At 50.3% G+C, this 18,754-nt stretch overlaps 1 protein-coding gene across 3 annotated transcripts in view; it reads left to right on the top strand.

Moving 5' to 3' along the window:
- The window catches only part of MDGA1 (MAM domain containing glycosylphosphatidylinositol anchor 1), a 160,873-nt gene extending 151,071 nt beyond the window's left edge, over window positions 1-9,802 (top strand). For all 3 annotated transcript variants that reach the window (XM_074897020.1, XM_074897021.1, XM_074897019.1), the window contains 2 exons: window positions 86-1,073; window positions 9,172-9,802. In XM_074897020.1, the coding sequence (XP_074753121.1) occupies window positions 86-177 (92 nt within the window). In that variant the 3' untranslated portion in view covers window positions 178-1,073; window positions 9,172-9,802. The remainder of the gene's footprint in view (window positions 1-85; window positions 1,074-9,171) is intronic.
- The last annotated feature ends 8,952 nt before the right edge of the window (window positions 9,803-18,754 follow it).

Here is an 18,754-nt window from a genome sequence, read left to right as displayed (position 1 = left end):
TTAAGACACTGATGTGCACTGATTTGTTTGATGAGGTCAAGATCCATCTCATCACTAATTCTTTTTCTCTCTTCTTGGCTGGCAGCGGTTGCTCTTCCAGGAAGCGGTGTCCCGACCCTGCACAGCCCTTGTCTTTGTGGCCCATTGACTTTCTTCCTTTACGTGCTGCTCAGATGATGGCAAGTGAGCGCTCCTGTCTTCGGATCAAGACATTCCTGCTCCTTTCCTACTCAGCCACCTCTGCTCCTCTTCCTCCCCTCCTCACTGGCACACCAAAGTGTCCATATGTTACCAAAGACTGACAGGCATGACCACACAAAGGGATCTGGTTCAGAACTGGAGCACTCCTTGAGAAAGTCATAATGTCTAGAACAAAATTAAAAAATAAAGACAATTTTTTTTTAAAGCACGTGCACGAGAGAGAGTGAGAGAGAGAGGAAGGAAGGAAACAAACAGAAACACACGGAAAAGAAGGAATGAAAGACAAAAAAACAGGAATGAAGAAATGAGAAGAGCAAATGAAGGAGGAAAAAAACCACCCTCATATTTCCTTGGGAATGTCAGACAGGACTTCCTCAGGGAAGTGGGAACTTGTTTTAAACAAACAAAAATATATTAAAGCACAAATTTCTACCAGAACAGTTACCTTCTTTACTGCAGACCCCACAGCTTAGTGGATGATATCCCGCAGTACTCCCCTTGTCTCCCCATGCTTTCCCACTGGCTGGGGCTGTCCCACTCTGGCTGCAGCTCCCTGCAGTAATGCCAGCCTCGAGCGTGGGGTAGCAGCTGCCCTGCGTGCCAGTGGCTGAAGCATCTTCCCTCGCACCGCATGTGCTTCGGTGTCTCCATCCATCCACATCTTCCAGTCTCTCATGTATTTAATTGCCCCCTGCGTGGTTTGCTTTGGCCTTTCCCCACCGCTCTGGGCTTCTCACCCGCCAGCCTGAAGAAGATGGAGCAGGAATGGACCCATCACATGGACCACGCTGAGTGGTGGAGAAGTCCCGGCTGGATCCGGCTGCAGTGTTGGGCTCTGGGCACCTCTTTCTCTCTCTCAGCCCTCTTACTGGGTAAAGAAACTATAAGAGCAGGTCTGAGTTGCAGAGAGAAAGGTGTTTCTGTGGGGCTGAGCAATGGGGCAGGCTGGGGTGGGAAGGGAGGACAGTTGGACATTGGCTTCCCCCGTGAATGCTGGGATGACTGTCGCCTCAGCCCTAAGCCCAGGATTGCTTCTCTGCCTCTCTTTTGTTACCTGTTAATTTTGGTCTTTTATTCCATTGCTTAACTTCCCCCACCTCAAGCTTTTTGGATTATGGGAAGAGTTATGCATTTAAACCTTCTTGAGCCAGACAGTGGGTCCTGTGCCCATGACCCAGCCCCTGGGCCAGCAGTTCAGGCAGCTGCGATACTGCTCTCTCACCTTCTGAGGCCTTTTAGCATGCACCGTGCATTAGCCGTGGAGTGGGCCAAGTGTGGCAACAGCATCGCTGCTCAGGGGAGAGGGGCCTGAATTCTGTCAGCACGTGGAGTCCTGCAGGCACTCAGCTTCCACTGCCAAAGCAGTGGGCAGAGGAGCTGAAAGGTGGAACAGGCAGGAACATGCCCCAGGAAGGATGGAGGCGGGAAGCTTGACCCAAAAGAGGGGCTTGTGCTGAGCTGTGGCCCCTTCTGCCACTGGGGAACAGGGATGGGGGAAATTCGCCTTGTTCCTGCTGGCATCATGAAAGGGTAAAGCTGGTGTCTCTCTGCTGCAGACCTGCAGCAGGTCTGGCCTGACTTCCTCAGGGTGGAGGCATGTGCTGCTCCAGATGAACCCCCAGGAGAAGGGTCTGCCCTGCACCAAACAAGTAAGAACTGTGATAGCCTTGTTGCAACTGGAAGCAGCTCTGGGCATGACTTATTTCCCTGCACAGGGCAGAGTTATCCCCAAAAGGCTGTGAACTGGGGTTTACTAGCCCATGCTCTGGCAGTTCAGTTAAGTGGGACTCTTCCCCCTAAGGGACACCCCATCCAAACTCCGTATCTGGGGCACCACAGGTGTATGATGAGCTAGCTCTCTCACCACATCCCCCAGTACCCATGGCTTCTTACCCATTTCTGATTAATCTATCAGCTTCTCTGAGACAACTGTGTTTGTCTAAAATCACCTGATTGTATTAGCTGCCTCCTGCATTGCTCAGCTTCCAGCAACAGCTGGGTGCCTCATTTCCTCCACAGATGGAGGGGGAGAGTCCTTAACTCCCAAGAGATCCAGTTTGAAGTCTTGAAACCCATCGCTGTGTAGCTTTTGGAAGGGCATTCATCTGCAGTAATCCTCCCCAGCCACCATCAGAGAGAGAAAAGACATCAGCTCTGAGGGACAAGGGGACCTCCTTCACAGGAGGCCTCGCAAGACAGTGAGAGGGGATCTTGCAGGTCTCCCTTGCTCCTGTTGCTTTTCTCCACTTCCAAGAATGAGGACTATGTCTTTTCTGTCTCCGTCCCTCTCTCCAGAGCCCAGACCTCAGTCACGCTGCATATTTGCTCTGGAGACCTGTGGCTGTCTCCCAGGGCCAGGCAGTGCTGTGGGATGCTGTGGGTGCCAGCAGTGATTCTGCTTCTTAGTGTCTGTTGCCATTTTCATGGGCAGCTAGTGCTACCATCATCTTTTAGCTGAGTTCTTTCAGTCCTATGCTGTTCCTTTCCTCCATGCTTGTTGGAAGCCAGAAGTCATCACCCCACTCCTGATAAAAGTCCACTTTCACTCCTAGGAGAGAGACAGTGCTTTCCACGGGCCCTTGGGTGCTTCGTGATGGCTCCTGATCTGTCAGTGGCAAAATATTTGTGTTACGTTGCTGGTTCAAGGAGGCTTCTGCTGGGCAGAAGGTGGAGAGAGGAGCATTTCCCCATCAGTAAGAGATGGCCCAGCACAACCGTCTCACCTTCTAGGCTCTGAGGCAGAGACCCTTGTGGCCTTGCTTCTACTGGCTGCTTAGCCAGGGTTGCACAAGCATGTTTTGCTGATGTTTAGTGGGCAGCAGAGGTGCTGCGGGACTGGGGAGGTCCAGCCTGAAGGTTCAGGATCATGGACAAAGTGTTATCTGTGAGGCAAGTGTCAGCAAAGGGACAACACGTTTTTAGAAAGGGACACCTGCATGGAGGGTGTCCATGCCCTGCTGCCAGCTGCTGCGAGGAAGGATGTAAGTGCCTCACCAAGCTGACCCGTGGCACAGGGGGTAAAGAGCCCGTTGGTGGCAGTGGGTCCAGGGCAGAGCAAGCAGATTGCCCCAGCCAGAGGTGAAGCCTTCTCCTGCTGTCAGGCATGGGCCCATCAGCTTCAGTAAAAGTCTCAGGGAGCCCCTTCCCACTTCAACCTCTGCTCCTTTATCTCTGGCTAGAAAGCCGCTAGTGGTGAGTTCGGGGGAAAGTCATTAACCCAAGTGCCTCAGCTTGTCAGAAGTACCGAGGACTTAATTTCCCTGGCAGATGCGCTGAGAAAGTGTAGCAGAGGAAAGAGGCACTTCAGCAGCAAGGATGAGAAGCTGTGCAGTGATGGGGTCAGAGTGGAGGCAGTGTCCCTCCTCTCTGAGGGAAGTGGTATTTTTGGTTTACTAATGCTTCCCATGCTTGAGGGGGCAATTCTCCTTGCAGTGGTGCTGCATCCCAGGTGAGGTATAAAGCCATGCTCCTTACCCCCTGCAATTACAGATCCCTTCACACTTTTCACAGTGTTCTGGCTAAATTACAGTCCTTAAACATAATTACAGACTGTCTTCTTAAATCTGTGTTGCAGTCCCAACATTATGTTTCTCTTCCTGATGTTTTATGTTGCTCTGTGCCTATCGAGTAGCTGCTTTATTCCGCTCCAGAAGTGGCTGCATTTCAGTGATGGTGGAGATTATTCCTGTACGTAGTATGAAAGTCCCTGCAGAAGAAAAGTGCAATATAAATTTAAGAGACTGCTTTTATTTACAAGGAGACCTCTGCTTGGTAGTTGTAGAAATACATTAGAAAGAATGCTGTGTGGGTGTTAGCCGATATATACTCAATTTCTTTTTTTTTTTCAGGGTATAAAACAGAAAATATGTGAGTGTGCAGGCTCCTGGGTATAAGTTGTAGATACTAGAAGTAGTGAATGCTACTGTGTCGTTACAAGTGGGGCTTACAAAGAAACTTTCATTTGAAACCTCTTTTGATAGTTGTTCGTTGTATTCTGAAAAATATACTTTTTTAATTATAATTTTCCACAGTTCAGTGCAAGTCCCAGTAACAGGTCATCAACAGGACTTTAATCCATGGCTTTTAACAATATGAACATCAATTCATACTGCTTGCTCTGAAATGCAACTCCTGGCTGGTAATAGACTATTTTCCTTCCACATAGATCAGCCACTGGAAAGCGGTGGAGCTAATATGTTTCATTTGATGTGGAGTTAAGTAATTTGGAACGCCTGAGCACAACTCTTCCCAGCCGCATGGGAGTGAAAAAGCGTTTCATCTATATGAAAACTTTGCATAGTGAACAAATGGTTCAGAAACTCCTAAAGTGAAGTGTTGTGATTGGCATGCATGCAGAGCAGCCCCAGCAGAGCTGCACAACGTGCTGCCTGAAGAGCAGCTGTAGCAGCAGCGATATGGAGCCTTTCTTCTGGGAAGTAATTTTTTTCTGGAAGGAAATAGGGTGGCAATCATGGAAGAAATAGGGGGGGGGTTCAGATGCTTAGGCTGGTAAATTTCTTGAAAAAATAACTTATGGATGTATGAATGAGTGTAGTAAACATGATTCAAATTGTATTTTATTCCCTATTCCTATTCAAAGTACAGAAATTTTAATTTCTTTCTATATGAAATCCTATGGGTGCAATAGTCCAGAATGACACGAAAATGCTATAGTACCAAAAGGAGAGCAGGGTTTGGATTTCTCCTCCTCAGCCCGTCCCTATCACTCTGTGCCAGGAAAAGCATCCTGCTTTTGGGTTGGTGCCCTGCACTTCTCAGCCTGGGAGGGACAGTCGCTGGGAGCATCAAGCGGTTCTGGTGCTTGCTGGCATCCCTCCACTGCACCATTGCTGCTCTCAGCCTTGTCTCCAGCGTGAAGCAATCCCTGTGCAAGGTGCTGGCAGGAGCAAGCCCTGCACCCCCCTAGCTCTCAGCAAGCTTGGGGCAGGGAGTTTTACCTCTGGGAATAGTCAGGGGGTCCTTCACTCTGCCCTGATGGATCCCACCTGCCCCAGGCAGTGACAAAGGAACCAGATGGAGTAAATGGTGTCACCCCACGCAAACAGACAAACTTTTGCCTTAAAGCAGAAAGCTCAGGGAGTTGCTGCTTCAGGGTGTTGCTGTTTCAGTCCCCATCGCCTGTCAGAGCCATGAAGATATTCATCTTTCCCTGGAAATGCTGCAGCACCTCTTTGCCTCCCGGGTGCCTTTGGACGGCCTAGCAACATCATGGAGGTACACATCAGTGTGGGCTCTGTGCTTTAAGCTGCGTGCAGTGGGACACTATACCACAGCTCCAAGCAATGCCCAGTTCTTGCACCCAGGGAGTAGGACCCTGCTTTTCACTGAGGACAAGAAGTTACGTTATGAGTCTCTCCTGTGCAAAAGAGAGGCCTTCTCACACTCCTGGCTTTGCCACAGACCAGTTTTGGTCCCTCGCTCTTTCTCCATTAAACCACCCTGACATCTTGTCTTTTCCAGGCTGCCCTCAATGCAGGTGTACACCTGTTTGTAGAGGCAACAAGCGTACAGCAGCAGGACCCTGTGTAGCCTTCAGGAGAAGGCAGGTGTGGCTGCCATTTGTATTTGATTTGGCCCCACTGATAACTGCTCATCCCATTCAGCCTGGGAAGGCATTTAATGCATACTGAAGGCATTTGCAGAAAAACAAGTGCTGGAGAGCTCTGGAAACTGCATTTTAACAGGACCCAATTTACACTTTGTGGTAGTAACTGGCAGCTGGTGGTTTCCAGCAGGGAGCTGAATGTCCCCGGCATCCCAAATGATAGCTGTGGTATATATGTGTTTTTCAGTACTCCCCTTGGGAGTAAGACACACACCAGTTTGGCTCACGGTCTGCCACCACCTAGCCCACCACAGGGGGATGCCTGGTATGGTCACATCAAACCAGAGACAGTTACTTGTGCCCTGGAGGCCTTGAACAACCCAAGGAGAACTGCAGGACAGCCCAGGGCACCTTCACCCAACCTTGCCTTTCCAGAGAGGGACGGGATGCAGCTTGCAGGAAACTGTCATCTCCAGGACACCTCTTGCCTAATGGAAGAGCAGTACCATCCTGCTCCACTTGGGCTGAGTGAGATGTGTGCCTGACATCTAGACCCTGGGTTGGGTATAGGGTACACGCTCAGTTGCTTTGCCATTAAGCATCCTTCCTCAAAAAGGGGAAGAGCTCCAAAGACCAACAGCACGTTAGCAAGGCTCACCATGTCCCTGTCCTATGTAGCTGCAGGGGATGGAGGGCTCAGTCCCACTGAAGTGCCTCTGGCACTTGTTAACGCTCTGCATCACCGAGATCTGTTCTGGCATCTTCTCTATCTTGCTCTTCCCAGCCCTGGTGCAGCCTGAGTGGGCTGGTGGGGCTGCCTGGGTGGCAGTTGTGGAGCAGGAACACAGGAGCACTTCAGGGCATGTGTTGGCTCCATCAGGGACCTAGTGTGAGTCACATCCTGACTTCATAAGAGACAAAAGAGGGCTCACAACAGTCTCGTGGGTGGCTGAGAGGATAGAACAGAGCTTGTTCATGTTCTTGAAAAGGTGAGGGGAAAGATGAGCTCCATGCTACATTGCCCTTCATTTCACTGGTGGCAGGTAGCAGGCTCGGACCTGCAACTGCTCAGATGCTAGGCAATGGAGACTAAAGAAGAGTCCTTAGGCCCCATTTCCCAGTTGGACTTGTCCTAGTAAAATGTGGCAATCCAGCACCAGATCCTCAGCACATCTGTGCATGAAGAAGCCAAGCATCCCACTGTGCTTGTATGGGTGATCCCTCGGGGAAGCTGCCAAGGCAGGTAGCGCTTGGGTCCCAGCACACAAGCGCTGCCTTTCCCCCTGCTGCCTTTCATGGTGAGGGTTTTCCAGCATGGGGCACAGAACAAGGGAAGGGGAGATGTAGAGATACTGTCTTTGCTGGAAGCAGTTGCAAAGGTAGAGCTGGGTGAATAGAGGTTTTTGTGGAGAGCTGTGAAGGTCTGTGGTAAATCCAGGTTTCGCATAGATTTGGTATGGCCTATAAACCATTTGCTCCTGTGGAAGGAGGCAAAATTTTGTGCTTCCATTAACTGTTGTCCTGAAAGGAAATTTGGCTATGAATGCTTGGCTTACAGTGGGATTTTTTACCTCCAGTGGCCTAAACTCAGCATATACAGGGGCAGCTGGATAGCCCTCACACAGTGCGAGTGACCCCAGCAGTGCCGGCACCCAGAGCTCACAGCACTGGTTGTGCTTTATGCTGTAATGTCCAGGCCCTTGCTTGAAGCACTGGGCCAAGTGAAGGGTACCTGGCTGCTCTACAGCCCTGCATATGTCCTGTCTACCAGCCAAGTCTGTAGGAAAATAAAAGACATGCTGCTGCTGCTAGCCAGCAGAGGTCTGCTTTGGCTGAGGGAACTGGGCTCTGATTCTGCCATTTAGGCAGTAAAGTGGCCTTCGGTTGCGTAAAACCCAGCTGTTATAATGGAGTGTTACTCCTAGATATTCACAACTTGCATAACTATGGTATGTCTCAGATAATCAGCAAAGGCAGGCCCTGGGTAGGAGCTGGAACATACCAGATGTCGGCAGGCCACTGTGGGTAAGCAGTGACTCCTTTGCTCTCAGCGTTAGAGCTGCTCAGGGCACAGGCTGAGCCCAAACCAGCCAAGAGCGAGTGCAGCCCCACTTCCCTGTCTGCATGGCAGGCACCAACTGGCTTTCTTTTGGTGACTGTGATACATAATGCGGCACTGAGATGAAGCTGTCTTCTTGCCCTGTGTAGGTCCAGCGCTGGTAAGGTTGTCTATCTTAGCAGCTTGTAAAGGAAACAGAGCTGAAAACTGAGATGTGGGTGTGTTGCAGCTGCCAGCAGTGCAGCAGGGAGGAAAGAGGACTTGAAAGCCCCTTTTGGAGGCGGCAGCATTTCCATCCAGTCCCCACCTCTCCCTTCTCCCGCTATCCACACTCCAACCCTGAGCACCCTCCAAGGGGGGGCTTTTTATATATCTTGTTTCACTGGTCCTTGTTCTCAAGAACCAGCTATGGGTATCAATAAACAGAGCAACAGCCAGGAGAGGCCGTAGCAACATAGTCAGCTCAGACGGTGTCTGAAGTGTGGTAAGAGGAGAAAATTGATTTCATTCCCTTTCTGAAATGCCACGAGGATTGACTGGGAATAGTATTTAGGTCTTTTATATAGACAGCAGTATGTACCACATAGAAGTTGAGTAATGAGGGACTTGTGAACACTGGAGGTTTCCCTGAGAAAAATCAGATGCTGATGGGGGAAGGTATTTACAGACTGGGAGCAAAGGAGCTTTCCTGTGCATTTATTTGTTATTTCTTTTTCCTGGAGGCCCTGGTATGTAACATCCTGGGACAAGAAGACTGTCTGAGAGTTTGCTGGAGGTGGCCTTTTCCTCTCATCAAACCTTGATTGTCTTTCTCTGCTGCCCATCCCCAGCTTTACCATGCATTGATGTAACCGGTGACATCAATGCTAGGTAAAGTGGCTTATGTCAGTGCTTTCAAATAAATGAGATTGTCCTGTTTTCCCCATTCTTGGGATCTTCTGGATTTATCATCTCACCCCAGAAGGCTCCACAGCATGCATTCATCTCTCAGGACATTCCCCAAAAGCTGTGGATGCTGCAGATACATGGTTCTTCTTTGTAGTTTTGGTCACAGCCCTTGCCTGGCAGCATGGAGACAATCTCTAATCTCTAGATGAGATGGAGAATTTGGTGTCAGCATGGTTTTGCTTGGGTCTTTTTTCCCCAGCGAAAACCATCCTGCCTGTTTTGCAGTGCCCATAGTGGAGGAAAGGGGCTGTCACCCAATATACAACTGTCTCATGGGGAAGCTTCTGTGGCACCTCCTGTTTCTGGCCAGAAGTGACTGTCAGACAGTATTTCCCACACTCTTCCTCACTCCATCCCCCCGCTCCGTATGTATCCTCACCAAGTGTTTCATTTCCAGCCTGGAAACATCAGCAGCAGACTTCATCCCTGGATCCCATAGAAGAGGATCACACCAAAATCCCTTCCTCAGCTTGCAAGGGGCAGGGAGAATCAGCTCAGGCCCAATGGTGAGCCACTTCAGTGGGATCCAGTGCCAGTGGGACTATGCCACCCTCATGCTTCCAGGTCGCTGAGGCCAGTAGAAAGTATACTTTGACCTGACAGAAGCGTTTAGAAGCACCTCTCCAAAAGGAGCTACGCAGTGACTCTGTATTTGGGGATACTGTGGAGGAGGGGTGGGTCCTCTGGTGTCTCTTGTTTCTTTTCCCATCAGTATCCTGGGTGGGGACTCTGGGACAGAGCCTCATTCTCCACCCACCTCCCTCATCGCCAACACGTCTTGACCTGTCCCTGCTCCACATCTCGTAGGGTGCCATCACTGTCATCAAGCGGAGCTGGGACCCTCTCACCACCATGATACCAAGCCGTCCACAATGTTAAAAGCACAAACACAAAGGGACTGAACTGAACCTTTTGAACAGGGTGAGATGTTTTATAAGCATTGCCTCATCCATGCCCCTGCCCCAACCCTGACGCACCCACCGTGTAACCTATAGACTCTCAACGTGGATTGTTTCATTCAAATAAAGCTGCAGTACTCAAGTGGATGAGCCTGCGTGTCCCTCTGTGCTGGGTTGGGATGATGAGGTGCATCCTGCAATTTGTGCTTACAGTGGCTGGGCAGGGAAGAGCTGGTATTGTTGCCTAACACCAAGGTACATGACAGTGTTTGACCCTTGGGTCTTCCAAAAATGTCTGATTGGGTCCCTGGGGAAAGCTTCTCATTTGCTCTCAAACCACAGCATGGCAGCTGAGCGGGCAGGTTTGGGGCATTTAGTGCTGTGGGAGCCTCGTGAAGGGAGCACGAAGTGGGTGGCACAGAGCCCTTCCCTGATGTGCCTTTACCCAAACCTCTCCCTCCCGCCCCAGGCCTGCAGCTATTGAAGCTGCTGGCTCCTGCTGCTGCTAAGCAAAGCCACTCTTCTTCTGTCCCTTGCTCTTGGCCTCTGTTGCAAGGAGAGGAGATAGGGCAGCAGCTCCAAAATTAGTAGATGCAAAACAAGCCAGCAGCCATGCAATGTCAGTGTGGCACCAGGTCCTCTTGTCCTAGTACTCCACCCTGAGATCTCCAGCATGAGGCCAGCTACTCCATGGGCCCATCAGGGAATGGGCAATGCCAGCCATGTAATGTCTAAAGATGTTCTTGGGTGAAGGTGTCTTCTCTGTGCCAAGAGTTCTGCAGGGTTACTCAGCTAGAGCCTAAGTAAAAATTGCCTTATCCTAATACTGTGGTTAGAGCAACAGTTAAAAGAACTGGATGTGAGAGCCAAACAGTTTTGTTTTACATGCCACAAGCTGCAACTGTTGGCTGAAGCTCCACAGATGCTAAAATATTGTAACAGCACCTAGATACCTGCACTGACTGTGGGCCAGTGGGTCACATAAGCTACAGTCATATCCATCTGCTGGCATTAATGATGCTGAGTCAGTGCCATCTTGAGCTGCCTGGAGAAAGTTTGGGACAGGGCTCAAAGCAATTCAAAAGGATCCTCCCAGCCAACCCAGCATTTCTGCCTCCTGTGGTGCCCTCGTAGAAAGCAGTTGTGAAACCTACTGGCAAAGCGGATGGCAGGTTCCTTCAGGGGAAAGTAATCATGACTAGTAAATGCTTTCTTTGTTCTCTCTCATATTGAAAATAACTGCTCCAGATGTGAATCTGGAGGAAGCTGGGTACTGGAATTACTGTGGAGGTTCCGGTCTTAAAGATGGAAGGTACTATTAAACAAGTACATATATATATCTATATGCAACATACATATATATATACACATATATAGGCATACAATTAGTATTCATCTGTCACTTCTGCACAAGTTTAGCTCTCCCTTGCCATGCACATGTTGAGACACAGAGTCCAACTCTGCCATGACTTCTCCTCAGGGCCACTCTCCTTTAGCACACATGCCAGAATCACTCTGAGGCTGGGGAGGGGCTGGGCAGCGAAGCAGGCTGAGGTTTGCAGGAACCTGTCACAGGCTGGGAGGTAAATGAGGCAGGGGCAGCTGCCAGAGAAGGAACATGTACGATTGTTAAATGTCGCCCGGAGTGCTGGAGTATGCTCCAGCCAGTCATCTTTTGTCTTGTCACTTTGTAATTTTAATTAAATTGATTGTTAATGCCACCTGTTCTAGATGTCCCAACACTAGGATCTGCTTTGCAGAAGTACCCACATCATTCAGTGTGTTGTCAGCTATAAAATGATACATACCCTAAAAGCATGGGCTCTGGCTCTCTCAAACAGGGCATCACTATTGAAAATTACCTCTGATAACCCAGACATTAGTCTTTAGGGGTTTTTTATGCCTTACACCCCTTCTGCACTCTTTCTCACAACCTACACACTAATATATTCCTGGACTTAATGTTGCAATTCTTCCCTGAGGGAGAGGAGGATGTGCTGACAGATTAGAAACTGGACTGAGGTCCAGGCCGTTCCTGCAAGGTGCTCTGTACTATTGATTGTACAGCTGCTACATCTCAGCCCCTCCTGCATGCACTGCAGACAGCAATATCACCTCCAAAGGTGGAAGCAATGCTAATTTTGTTAAAGCTTGATCACTGGGAATGCCCACCAAAAAGGCCACAAGGGAGTGAGCCGGTTTTGTCTTTGGCTCGGTGATTTGATGCTGTGGAATAAACAAAGCCTGAAGCCAGACAGTGAGTGATGAAGATTGAAAGGAGTATTGACTGCATGCTGAGGTGAGTACAGCCCTTCACATGAAACCTGCAGAAACACTAGTTGTATGGTCATTAAAAAGAGGACCGTAATGCAGATACACAGGGATGCTTCACTGCACTTCTGCAGGCTCCAGGCTGGCTGAGTGAGAAAGCACTTGCTTTGCACCATCACACACGACTTGTTGTTAGGCTCATGTTCCCGTGCAGGGCTGCCATGGTACCTGGTGCTTAGCAGAGGCTATTTCCTGCTGTGCCAACACATGAACCCAACTCTCTAGAGTATCTCCCACTCCCTGGGCAGTCAGCAGAGGAGAGGTGCTGCTCCTCCCAAATGGGGACTCAGCAGCATCTTGCAGGAAGGGGTGAGGAACAAAACTGGGTAAAGATGTGGCTGAGAAGGTGCTCCAGGCACTGGGGAGGGTGGAAAGCTACAGAGCACTGAGCTGCGATGGCAGAGACCAGGTTTGGGAGAACAGCTCTGCTTGGCAAGGGGGAGGATAGGAACACTTGTGTGGTTCCCTGCCAGATATCTGGGGTTGGATATGGGGGTGATTGATGAAGGGAGGAGGTGCAGCTCTGATCAGTGCAAGGTTGTGCCTCAGCAAAGGCAGGTGCAGGGTACCAGCAAGGCGGTAAGTGTGTAAAAGCAGGGAAGGCAACTTTGCATGCAGTAGGTGCACTGGGTGTGCTACATGCATGCATGGAATTGTGCGTACATGTGAGGACTATGTGAGTGGCAGATCATTTCAGCACATCCTTTGAATCCCTTTTACCCCCATTCCTTTCTCCCCTCAAGTTCCCAAGCAGTTGTGTCTGGCCGTGAGTCTATGGCAGTTTCCCAGAGAGAAAGAGAATACTTATTATGAGCCAAAACTACAGAAAATGCAACGATCTGGATTTTAAACATTCTGACCCTGTTATTTTAACAAGACCAGAGGAAAAAATAAATGGTGCTGACTGGAGAGGAAGATTTATAGCTTGTATGACAAGGCCAAGATTTATAAGCAGAACAAAGTGACCTAAAAAGCAGAGAAGATTTAGAGATAAAGGCTGTAGCTACAGCTCACCACAGCAGCATCCCACCAGCCCATGTGAGCCCCAGAGCAGAGGGGAATCATGAGTCTGGCTGGGAAAGCCTTGTCCATGAGCTTGGTGTGCTGGGGAAGGGGAAGATGTGTTGGATTATATTATGCTTGAGTATCTGGGGATGAAGGGGGCACTTCTCTCCAGCTGCCTTTCTCCACACACACAGTCATGCTCTTCCATCATATGGTCACTTATATCCACCACACATACAACCCCAGGAGGGCTCTGACTGTCCCTGACTCCATTCCCCAGCTCTTTTCTCTTAGCAATAGCCCTGTGCTGATGCAAGCTACAGATCTGCTTCTGGTTTTTTGCTCCCCTCAGATCTCTGGCCTCTGGGAAACCCTCCTCTCTCCATCGCCTGCCATCTGAACTGTCCTACCTTACATGGGGACAGCCACCTTGACTCCTTTCAGCCTCTTACAGCTGCATCTTGACCTTTTCCTGCCCCAAGGACTTTTGATGGGAGGAGACAGAGGGTGCACCCTGGTCCCCAGGGTGGCCAGCTCCTCTGGCCTGCCCTCATGTCCCTTGGAGCAGGGGAGAAAAGGGGAGAGCCCACGTCCATGTGGGACAGACATGAGGGAAGAGGACCTCCAGGGGGAGGGCTGCTGCCCACAGCCAAGGCAGGGGGTGCCCTGCATCTCAGGGCTTGCTGCCCTGTCTCCCCATGCTGCACCAGGGGCTCAGGATGCTGGACCCCTCCACACCAGCTCCACTACCTCATTTAGCATAAGGCAAAATCACTCCCTGCTCCTGCACCTCGGGTTTGGCACGGAGCCGGTACTCCTCCCCATCACAGAGAGGGAATGGGGATTTCTTAGCTAATGACTTCACATCGCCTTGAGGAGAGATAGGCTAGCCAGCACCTGATACCTCACAGCAAGTAGCTGTGGGGGGATGCCAGGCAGGATGACGGTTTTGGCAGCTGGAGCCCAGAGCTGCCCTGCCCATCCCTGCTCCCTGAGGGAGCACGCTGCTGGAGAGGGCCATCACTCCCTGGGGTGACAGAGATGGATCAGTCCTCACCCAGGCCAGTGTGTGTGCACAGAACAGGAGCCCACTGGGGCAGGTGCTGACTTTTCCAAGGGAACAGGGTGCTGCATCTCACTTGGCTGCCAGTCATATTTATGTTACAGCTGCATCTTGCCAGAGAGGCAGCATGTTGGGGAGGGAGCCCTTCATGAAGGCAGCAGTTATAAGGGTTCTGGCTGCTCTGGCCAGCCCAGAGGTGCCCCCATCAAACCCATGACAGACCCCTACCAAGAGCTCTCAGATGGACACTGCTGTGCAGCCTCTTCTGGGGCAGAGCAAGCCAGACAGGCAAGAGGATGCAGTGATGGTGAGGGTGTATGGGATAGTACTGTGCATAAATGCAGCTGTAGGACTGTTCTGCAGATGGTACTGAATCTGTCCTGGAGGAAGTTTTCTATTCTCCTGGGTTTCTTTGCAGCAAACCATGGGGCTGCCAGCACCTCTGATGGGAGGGGAGCCTACAGCCCCCCAGAGCATCTCTTTTCCTTCCTCAGTGGCAGCCCCTCTACCCATAACCCTGCAAGTTTGGCAGAAGACCATAAACCAGATCGAGGTATCACCTCCTGCCTACACGAGGATCAGAAAATTCTTCTCACTGCTGAGGACAAGGGTGTCCCACCCCATGCCTAATGGCTGAGCTGCAGCTTGTGGCCAGGCTACTGCTCTGTATAAGCTTGCGTGTCAGGTCATCATCCCAAAATGCCAGGGCCTGTTCTCATGGACTGCCCGGGCTGCACTCAGCTTCATCTGCCTCTGCAAAGAGCTGGACTGTGGAGGGAAATCTCTGGTGTGTCCTTTTTCCAACAGGTTTACACTCAAGAGACTCAACCGCTCTTAACCCTCTGTCCTGAATGGGTTTTGCAGCATGCCTGAGCCCTGCGCCCTGTGTCTCAAGCTCACTGCATGTCTCATGCAGCTCCACCTGTGCCTGATGCTCTGAGACAGAGCCAAAACCAAAGACAGAGCCAAGCCAGAGCGAGGCAGCTGTCTTGAGCCCAACAGTGTCTTTCCCTGAGCAAAACACAGTAGCCAGGTGCCCTGGCTGCACAGTCTGAATGACTGTTTACTTCTCCATGCCCCAGATAGTTTGAGGACACCCCAGTATTTAACCAGAAAGTGCTGAAGACTCATAAGGAGATGAAGGAGGCTTGGATAGCCACAAATGGGCAAGGATCTGCCTGTCATACTCTCCAGATATTCAGGCATTGCATGTACAGAGAGATACCAGAGTGACCACAAACTGCAGGGCTTGGGCACTGGAGCAGTCTAGACAACAGAGAAGCCAATAGCACCATGTGGTCTGCCCAAAGTTAAGGGCTGCGGCTCATCTGGCTTTGCACAGCCTCACTCCCAGATACCTTAAACAGCTTCGTCTTCCACTGCAGGCAGCGTTACAGATTGACATCCCCACTCACCAAAACTACCTCCTGCTTTTGGCAGTGAAAACATTGCCATCCTCAATCCTGGCCATTCCCTGCCCCAAACATGGGTTCTCCCCTGGTATTTCAGTGCCTCACACCAGCCCTGTCCCTGCCTCCAGCTCTTACCCTGCACTCCTTGCCTATGCTGTTTCACTCCCACTCCCCAGCCTTGATCAGGAACAACTTAGAATTCATGCCTGGGTCTTCAGGAAATCAGGGAGCCTGAAATCATTTGGTCCCTTCTTCTGAGAAAACTGACAGCACTGCCATAAAAATGAAAAATTCTTAAAATAATATGCAACGTGGAGAAACTGTGTGCCTCCAATGCCCATCACCTCTCCCTCCTGGCATTCCTAGCTGCACACACCCGCCTCATCAGCCTTCTCCATGACTGTCTCCATGATTTATGGTCTTAATAACTGAGCCTGAATCCTGCCCCACCCCTCCCATGGGGCTTATAACGAGCCACCATTCAAACTCCTTGCGTGGCATATTCTGGTGCAGTCCAGCACATCTCTTCAGAACAGCCCTTTTCCTTGCTCCTTGTCTTGGGAGGAGATGCCTTTCCTGGAGGAGACCTCTGGACAAGCCTTCCCCTTCCCTTTTCATAGGACACTTTCTGTTACCCTTTGATAGAAGTCACCGTCAGCCTCCTGCATCAGCAGGGGTAAGGGATGTTTCTCCGTGTGGATGTACGTGAGCCTCCTCAACAGCACAGTGGCAAAACACCATCTCCCCCTACATGTTCCCACCAGAGGATAAGGTACAGAAGGCGGCAGGTGGTCCATTACAGGTTGTTTTTTAATGAGTGTCAACACAAGAGCCTGGGCATGGAGAAGGATGCAAGAGCTGGGAGACTCTGGAGATGACTGTGCAGGGTCTGAAATCTGAGGGTGAGAAGCCCACATGCTGAAAGCTTTTGCAGGCACCACCCTAACACATGAGAATCTGTTCCCAGCCACAGAGGACCTCATAGAATCATAGGATAATAGAAACGTTTATGTTGCAAAAGACCTTTAAGGTCATCAAGTCCAACTGTAAATCTAACACTGACAAGTCCACCACTAAACCATGTCCCTAAGCACCACATCAACATGTTTTTTAAATACCTCCAGGGATGGTGACTCAACCACATTCCTCAGCAGACTGTTTCAATGCTTAATAACCTTTTCAGTGAATAAATTTTTCCTAATATCCAATCTATACATCCCCTGGCACAACTTGAGGCCATTTCCCCTTGTCCTACTGCTTGTTACTTGGGAGAAGAGACCAACACCCACTGCACTACAACCTCCTCTCAGGTAGTTTCAGGTAAAGAGTAGTAAGGTCTCCCCTGAACTTCCTTTTCTCCAGGCTAAACAATCCCAGTTCCCTCAACCACTCCTCGTAAGACTTGTGCTCTGCACCCTTCACCAGCCTCGTTGTTCTTCTTTGGACACACTCCAGCACCTCAATGTCTTTCTTGTAGTGAGGGGACCAAAACTGAACACAGTAATCAAGTGAGGCCTCACCAGTGCCAAAGACAGGGGAACAATCATTTCCCTAGTCCTGCTGGCCACACTATTTCTGATGAAAGACAAGATGTTGTTGGCCTTCTTGGCCACCTGGGCACATTTCCATCTCATATTCAGCTGCCTGTCAACCAAAACGCCCAGGTCCTTTTCTGCCAGGCAGCTTTCCAGCCACTCTTCCCCAAGCCTGTAGCACTGCATGGGGCTGTTGTGACCCAGCTGTGGATCTGGCACTTAGTCTTGTTGAACCTCATACAATTGGCCTTGGACCATGGCTCCAGCCTGTCCATATCCCTCTGTAGGGCCTTCCTTCCCTCAAGCAGATCAACACTCCCAGCCAACTTGGTGTCATCTGCAAACTTACCGAGGGTGCACTCCATCCCCTTGTCCAGATCATTGATAAAGATACTAAACACAACTGGCCCCAATACTGAGCCCTGGGGAACAGCACTTGTAACCGGCCGCCAACTGGATTTAATCCATTGACCACAACTCCTTGGGCCTGGCCATCCAGCCAGTTTTTCACCAAGCAGGGTGCAGCTGTCCAAGCCAAGAGCAGATAGTTTCTCTGGGAAATTGTGTCAAAGGTTTTACTAAAGTCTATGCAGACAACATCCACAGCCTTTCCCTCATCCACTAAGTGGGTCACATTGTCACAGCAGACCATGTTAGTCAATACCTGCCTTTCATTAAACCCATGCTGACTGGGCCTGATGACCTGGTTGTTCTGTACATGACATGTGATGCCACTCAAGATGGCCTGCTCCATAACCTTCACCAGCACTGAGGTCAGACTGACAGGCCTGTACTTCCCCAGATGCTCCTTTCAGCCCTTCTTGTAGATGGGCATCAGATTTGCCAGCCTCCAGTCAACTGGGATATCCCTGGTTAGCCAGGACTGCTGATAAATGGTTGAAAATGTCTTGGTGACCTCAGGACCATGTCTTCCAGGTTTCTTTTTCTATTACCTGTCCTACTCCAGGGCACTGTACAGCCTTACTGACTCCCGGTCTCTGGCAAACTAAGCATCTCCTCTTCTGCTTGCACTCCAGAGTACATCACTCAGAAGCAGCTAAAAAGAGGTGAAAGACCCCAATTAGTCTCCAAAGAATCTGCTTGCAGTTTTGAGAGCTGCTCCAAGGTCTCCTGGCTCCTTGGAGGTAAGGCTAACCTCTTGGACTAATTGACAGCAAGGGAGATGCACAAGACAGTTCCCCCATCTCTGATCCGAACTGCTGCACTCCCGCCTGCCCCTGTAACACCACACTTCAGCTGTGCAACAGCAGCTCAGCAGCTGGTGCCCCTCCCTCCTGCAGATTAATGACTGTCTAATTGTTCTTTATCTAGTGCTGACAAAGGTGGGGTCCTTTGCTCATTACAGGGGAGAGAGAGCAGAGGAAGGGCACAGGGGCATCCCCAGAGAAGCAGGAGCTAATGAGCCATCTTACTACAAGCATTTGCTTTGCTTGTAATACCTAGTAATAGGTATTGCCCTGGAGGCTGGCTCAGGAGGATGGGGCATGGAAAGGGGTGAGGATACAATTGGAAGCTCCAGAAGCTTCTGATTTTGGGCAAGTATCATTTTCACAAAAGCCAAGTAGCCACCCAGATGGGCATGAGTGTTTTGCTGACCAACAGAATCAAAAAAGCCCTGGCCACTGCGTGGGGGGTTGATGAGTCCAGCCAGGAATCAATCCCTAAGAGGTGGATGCATGTCAGTCTATGGTACAGAATATGAGCACCCACGCAG

This window comes from Athene noctua, chromosome 1, assembly GCF_965140245.1.
Source record: "Athene noctua chromosome 1, bAthNoc1.hap1.1, whole genome shotgun sequence".
In the NCBI taxonomy this organism is placed as follows: domain Eukaryota; kingdom Metazoa; phylum Chordata; class Aves; order Strigiformes; family Strigidae; genus Athene; species Athene noctua.
This window is presented reverse-complemented; position numbering and strand designations above follow the sequence as displayed.